Source organism: Priapulus caudatus, unplaced genomic scaffold, assembly GCF_000485595.1.
Source record: "Priapulus caudatus unplaced genomic scaffold, Priapulus_caudatus-5.0.1 Scaffold21, whole genome shotgun sequence".
NCBI classification, from domain to species: domain Eukaryota; kingdom Metazoa; phylum Priapulida; class Priapulimorpha; order Priapulimorphida; family Priapulidae; genus Priapulus; species Priapulus caudatus.
In genome coordinates this window covers 534,732-542,076 of record NW_014577082.1, presented here as the reverse complement: position 1 = coordinate 542,076, position 7,345 = coordinate 534,732, and the positions used below count along the sequence as shown (strand labels likewise).

Below are 7,345 nucleotides of genomic sequence, written 5' to 3'. Positions count from 1 at the left end.
CACCACTAACACTACCAACACTACAACCAACCACCACTAACACTACCAACACTACAACCACCACTAACACTACCAACACTACAACCACCACTAACACTACCAACACTACAACCAACCACCACTAATACTACCATCACTACAACCACCACTAATACTACCATCACTACAACCACCCACCACTAACACTACCATCACTACAACCAACCACCACTAACACTACCATCACTACAACCACCCACCACTAACACTACCAACACTACAACCACCCACCACTAACACTACCAACACTACAACCAACCACCACTAACACTACCATCACTACAACCACCCACCACTAACACTACCAACACTACAACCACCCACCACTAACACTACCATCACTACAACCACCACTAATACTACCAACCACCACTAACAATACCATCACTACAAGCACCTACCACTAAAACTACCATCAGTACAACAACCCACCACTAATACTACCAACACTACAACCACCCACCACTAATACTACCATTACTACAACCACCCACCACTAACACTATCTTCACTACAACCACCCACCACTAACACTACCAACACTACAACCACCCACCACTAACACGACCAACACTACAACCACCCACCACTAACACGACCAACACTACAACCACCCACTACTAACACTTCCTCTACCAATTACGCTACTACCACTCATGTGTACCACGATGACCTCCACCACGATCAACATTGACTACGATCGTTAAATAAATGACTTTGTGACCAATATCGTGTGTCTGCTGAATTCCACTCTGTATGCTAACGTGGTGGTGTTTGTGTGCCTGTTTTCAGCTGACTCAACTGGCCTCTATTCACTGTATGCAACCTACCAGGAGTATGAAGTGATGTTTCACGTGTCCACAATGCTTCCCTACTCGCCCAACAACAAGCAGCAGGTATATATGCTATGCAGGACCTGATGCATCAGTCTAGTAGTAATCAAGTGTAATAATACTCACCCGATAATGATCAGTGCTAACCATCAAACCTGTCTGTCAGTATTTGATGACTCTGTAACTCGTGTTTAAAGTGAGTGTCAAGTGAGTATATATGTCAAGCAGATCTCCGAAGGCTATCTGTCAACTGGGTCTTTTTACTCAGTCTGTCAAGTGACTTGCTAAATCACTCTGTCAAATAAGTCTCCCAAGTCACTTTGTTGATTGAGTATGTAGTCAGCTTGTCAGAAGTGTCAGTTCACTCTGTCACCTACGTCTGTCAACATGTCAACTAAACAAGCACTTGATGATGATCCTGGTGTGGATGAAGAGGCCCACGATTTCAGCGCCTGATAAATAATAAATAATTAAATAATTATAATAATAATATTAATAAATAACGAGAATAAGCGAGCGTTCGTCGGGGTCACTCTACGTGGCGAGACGGCGTCGTGACTAATGGCGCCACCTATTGTCCTGTTCTCGCACTACAGCTGCTGCGGAAGCGTCACATCGGCAACGACATCGTGACGATCGTGTTCCAGGAGCCCGGCGCGCATCCGTTCACGCCGAAGACCGTGCGCTCGCACTTCCAGCATGTGTTCATCGTCGTGCGCGCCCACGAGCCGAATACAACCAACGTCAAGTACAGGTGCGTGTGCGTGCCGTCTGTATTGTGTGTGGGTCGCAGCTCGTGTTGTGGTGTGTGTGCGTCTGTGCGCTGGTCGTCTGTGCTGTGCGTGCGCGCCCACGAGCCGAATACAGCCAACGTCAAGTACAGGTGCGTGTGCGTGCGTGTGTGTGTGTGTGTGTGCGTGTGTGGTGTGTGTGCGTCTGTGCGTGCGTCTGTTGTGTGCGTGCGCGCCCACGAGCCGAATACAGCCAACGTCAAGATACAGGTGCGTGTGCGTGCGTCTGTGTGTGTGTGTGATGGTGTGTGGTGTGATGTGTGTTTGTGGTGTGTGGTGTGTGTGCGAGGGGCGGATTAAGGCTCACTGGTGCCCTAAGCACTGACCAATCGGTGTGGCCGCCCTTCCTTTTCAGCACTGACCAGCTCATTTTATGTTGTTGACCTGTGCTGACCAGATAATACAATGCAGGTTGCAGCAGTCAAAAATTTATGTAGGATTTCAAGGGAGGGTGGCTGCATAACCGGCGGGGGGTATGGGGCTCCTCCCCAGAAATTTTTAAAAATGTTAAGATCGCAGGAGACAGGTATTTGAGGCAAATTTTGAGTGTATCATGATCATGTACACCTTCATTCTGACTACGAGTTCATCTATATTGTTTTTTTCACACGTTTCAGTGTGAGAAAGACGCTCTCTGTTGAGCAGTTTTGGCTGACGCATTAATGTTAAAAATATCTTTAAAGACATATTTCAACATTTAGAAAGGCCAATCTATAGTTTGTCATTGTGTTGTAAAGTTCTACTCGTGAGTGAAAGCATGTTTCTTAGGTTGTTTTAAACTTTTGAAGAACATATGAATGGAACTGCTGAAGCTCTGTAGACGCAAAGTGTTCTGCTTGATGTCACGCGGATAAGCATCAAGAGTGCCGACAAGTCCTTTGAAGTACGCTTATCATTTTCTGATATTTGCGGAAATTACGCACCTTGTTTAGTGGCATTTACCTGGGCCCCTATATGTATTGTATTGTGCATTGGAGGCCCGCTTTGGTTGTACACTGGGACTACAAATCTGTATATCGTTTTTCTTTATCTTTTGCAGCCCTTTTCCCATCTTTGTGGTGCCCCCTTTTGCCCTGGTGCCCCTAAGCACGGTGCTTAGCTCTGCTTAATGGTTAGCTCCGGCACTGTGTGTGTGTGTGTGTGTGTGTGTTGTGTGCGTGCGTGCGTGCACCGGCCAGCGCGTGCCTGGTGGTGCGTGTGGCGTGTTGGCGTGCTGCCGTGTGCGTGTGCGTCGTGTGCGTGTGCGTGTGATGTGTGCGTGCGCCCCGACGAGCCGGAATATCAGCCAACGTCAAGTAAAGCGTGTGTGGTGGCGTGTATTTGTTGTGTGCATCGTGTGTGTGCATGCGTGTGCGGTGGCCGTAAGCAGTGTACCTGTGTGTGTGGTGCGCGCGTCTGTGCACGCTGTGAGTGCGTCTGTGCGTTGCGTGCGTGTGTGCGTACCCACAAGCCTGAACACAGCAACGTCAAATACAGGTCGTGTGTGCGTGCGTGCGCGCACGTGCGTGCGCTGCGCGCACGTGCGTGATGTGCGTGTGTGTCCAGTGCCGTGCTGTGCGTGGCGTCTGTGTGTTGCGTGCGTGGCCCACAAGTCGCAGCGGACACAGCCAACGTCAAAACTACAGTTGTGTGTGTGTGTGTGTGTGTGTGTGTGTGTGTGTGCTGGTGCCGTGCGTAGCGTTGCGTGCTACGTGCGTGCGTCCTGTGCATGTGTGCGTGCCCACAACGCGAACTAGCCACGTCAAATACAGGTGTGTGTGTCTGTGCGTTGCGTCGCGTGCGTTGCGTGCCAGTGCGTGCGTGCCACAGCCGAGACACAGCCAAGCGTCAGAATACAGGTGGTGTGTGTGGTGGTTGTGTGTGTGTGTGGTGTGTGTGTGTGTTTGTGTGTGTGTGTGTGTGTGTGTGTGTGTGGTGTTGTGCGTGCGTTGCGTGTGTGGAGTGTGTGTGTGCTATGTAGTGTGTGTCTGTGTGTGTGTGCGTGCTTGCATGTGAAATGCTCGTGTTCATGTGTAATGCATGTGTGGTATTGTTTTGTTTGTGTGTGTGGTGGTTGCTGTGCATGTGTGCATGTCGTGTGTGTGTGTGTGTGTGTGTGTGTGTGTGTGTGTGTGTGTGTCTGCTAGCTGTGTGTGTGTGTGTGTGTGTGTGTGTGTGTGTGTGTGTGTCTGTGTGCGTGTGTGTGTGTGTGCTGGTACTTGATTTCAAACAAGTCTTCACTCCATTGTGTTCAATGTTGTGTTACTTGCAGGGTTTGATTTACACAAAATAATCTTCATTGGGTTTTTAATTACCGGGTCAGTTATTTATTGTAACATTGGCTATAGGTTAATACGCTTACATAATACTGATGTGTGCTAGCCTAGGGCAGCTTGAAAATGTTTCATTAATTTGATTATGCATGAAGTAAAGTGCAATCAAACTGCTTTTTGAGTTCTTGAATCACAAAATAATTCTGTCATTTTAATATATAATTATGCATAATTTAAAACGGAATTATTTTGCGATTGATTTATAATGATGACTTGCTTTTGCAGTGTGGCAGTGACCAGGTCCAAAGATGTCCCAGCATTTGGGCCAGCCATCCCAAAGGATAAACTCTTTTCCAAGTCAAAGGACTGTGCTGAGTTTATAATAGCCAAAGGTACAACTGACTTTGTATAGATGTGTTTTTAGTTACTTCACTTCCAAGTCAAAGGACTGTGCTGAATTTTATAATAGCCAAAGGTACAACTGACTTTGTATAGATAAGTTTTTAGTTACTTCACCATGATCCAAACATTGTCGTATATTTCAACTGATGGATAGGTAATAATATACTATACATATACCGATATACGATATATCTAAAACTGTATACCTCTGCATGTATAATACTATTTATAGCTATAGCAATCGCAATGCACTCTTTTTCAGATGGTCTTTAGACTATAATAACTACAACAATAATGTTTTGTTTCAGCGATAAATGGTGAAAATGCTGCTCACCGGTCAGAAAAGTTCATTGCCATGGCAACCCGAACGAAGCAGGAATACTTGAAAGACCTAGCGACCAACTATGTTACTACGACATCACTTGATTCTGGCCCCACCAAATTCAGTAAATATATATTTGATGAATATATTTACCATTACATACGAATACATCTGAATACATTGTCATCATACCAGTAACCTTATATTCTAATCCCGCAACTTGAATAGTTCAGTACTTACAATATGTAATCGATCGGTGTGCATGTAATTTGTATAGAAGTCCATGCTTTGAATATGCTAACCTGATTCAATCTTTTTCAGGCAAGTTTTCTCTCAGTACTAAACGCAAGGATAAGCCTCGGCCAAAGCTCATCACCGACGCCTTTGTAAAGGGAGCATTAGTGTGGCAAGTGCAGGTAACTAGTAATGCTTCTAACTATCAGGTCTTGGAAACCACCACCCCCACCCCCTACTCTCCCCTTTGCAGACGTTAAGGATACTCTCAAGGTTTTAGGCAAAATTTTACCGATTTTTCGCGCCATTTTGCGTGAAATTGCGTTGGTCACCTCAGAATTTCTCAGAATTTCTCAAGGTGCATGGAACATTTTACCAATTTAGTGGTGTCAGTTAGTCATGGATATGTCGCAGTAAGTACTAACAATAGATATTTCACATACGTTTGCCCATTTTTTACACAGGCGGTTGATCATTGTGAAAAATAGAAAAACGCCGATTTTTTCGTTCCGATTTCTGACATAGTAGCCGATGTATAAGTGGATATTTCTCTGTGATTACAACTCGGAATAATTTAATTTTACACTCGTTTTAATGGTAACATATTGCTGTAAAAAAGGGCGTCAGGGATTGTTATTAACTGCCGTATTATATGAGTTATGTCTGTTTATTCGCTAAAAATTTTGATTCAAACGTGCGACTTGAATTTTAGGCAGTTTTTTTCATTTTTCTCGGTAAATACGAAACTTCAAGAAAAATCCTGATGCCCTTTTTTGGTACATATTGTGCTTAACATGTGGCGAAAATTTTGTATCCTCACTCTTTCTGGTAATTGAGAAATATCCAAAATACCATTTTTACATAAAAATTCAAAATTTGTGTGGTAACATAATTAGGTGCTGGAAATTTCATGTAATTTTTTGGCTTGAGCATAGAGATATATCTTCTCTATAAATAAAACAAGTGATTGATTCGATTCATTCGTCAATAAACGTTTAATCTTCATTAGAGCAGTACCCATGCAAAAGGTGGAGAGTATTCTTAACTATGTAGAACAAGCTTTCACTTGCTGTAGATTAGCATGACAAACCTTCATAAGAGCTATGGCCGACCCCGAAATTGGGAAAAATGTTGTGTGTATACCCCTTTAGTCGGGACACGGTGCAATCAACCCGTTTGTAATGCTCGGCATACGTCAAACGAACGTTTTATGCATTCCCCAAGATGTTGCAGTTATCTCCAATAAGATACTAGGAACTTTTCCGACATTGGATCAGTTTGAAGAACGTTAGATAATAGGAGGGTAGACTGGTGTGACGTACAGTGACGGTTGCTGTTTGTTGCGCTAGCGTATGCTGACCAATTTTATCGTCTGGCATTGCGAATCTGCGGCAAGATACTGAGCACTTTTTCTTTATTGTCTGTGTTTGCTGAACGTTAGATAGCAGGGCATAGACTTGCATAATGTGCAGCGAGGGTTGCTATTGCTGGGGCTACTGTGTTGACACGTAACGTCATGTGCTTGCACTGTTGCAGACGGAGGACTTCAGCCAGTCAAGTCAGTTAGACTGTCTCCTTGGTATCTCCGTCGAGCACATAGTTCTCGTAGAGGAGACGAGCAAGGAACCCATCTTCACAACCCGATGCAGATCTGTGATAGGCTGGACAGCCTCTAACAACAGGTACTGCACTGGCTCTCTTGAATGCATCTTCATCATATCTCTGTCATATATCCTCGCTCATCTCTCATCATTTCTGGGATTTTGAAAAATCCTTGGGCCAGTTGCTTTTTGGAATTTTTGGAATTTTCGAGATTTTCCAGAGTGGTAGTACGATATGTGTCTTATATCAGTGTTTCTCCTGACCCAAAAGGTCTATGAGGTGGTAAGTAGTTGTTTGGTGTGTTTGCGCGCTTCGAAGTCCTAGCAAAGCGAGCACTGCAGGTGCACTCTAAAATTTTGGAAAAAATGGTGCAATTTGGTGCATTCTAATCTATTTTAGTGCATTCTAAGCTATTTTGGTGCATTCTAAGCTATTTTGGTGCATTATATGCACTGTTCTATGGAAGAACAGTGATTTTCGGATTTTCGGATTGGACAAATATCTGTGTGGCGGCCTGCCTCGCTCATGTCAATGCAAGGGAAACACTGTATGTATTACGGTAACCTCCTGGTGCGCTCTGTGGCACAGCTTGTAAGCGAGCGAGTGAATATTTCTGAATCGCAAAACAGCAAAAACAAATGATGCCTCGGGTTTGCCTGGGTCAAGCGTCAGGACGTGTCCGCCACCACTCCGGTCGTGTCGCGCGCACGAGCAACGCTTCACACAACACTCTGTTGTCAATGCTTTTCGAATTTCGAAATTGAGAAGGTTATATGGACCTGTATTTATATTTAGGCCGTGGCTACGCGTCCGGTTACCGGACGCCCAGCTCCCAGGCTACGCGTCCGGTCATATATTTCTTATGTGAAC

The 7,345-nt window shown here is 44.7% G+C and overlaps 1 protein-coding gene across 1 annotated transcript in view; it reads left to right on the top strand.

The window, feature by feature from the left end:
* LOC106812408 (signal-induced proliferation-associated 1-like protein 2) overlaps nucleotides 1-7,345 on the top strand; it is a 26,903-nt gene that overhangs the window by 10,738 nt on the left and 8,820 nt on the right. Inside the window, exons 7-12 of the mRNA XM_014816286.1 lie at nucleotides 832-935; nucleotides 1,469-1,626; nucleotides 4,201-4,307; nucleotides 4,626-4,763; nucleotides 4,961-5,055; nucleotides 6,410-6,555. Coding sequence (XP_014671772.1) covers nucleotides 832-935; nucleotides 1,469-1,626; nucleotides 4,201-4,307; nucleotides 4,626-4,763; nucleotides 4,961-5,055; nucleotides 6,410-6,555 — 748 coding nt within the window. The remainder of the gene's footprint in view (nucleotides 1-831; nucleotides 936-1,468; nucleotides 1,627-4,200; nucleotides 4,308-4,625; nucleotides 4,764-4,960; nucleotides 5,056-6,409; nucleotides 6,556-7,345) is intronic.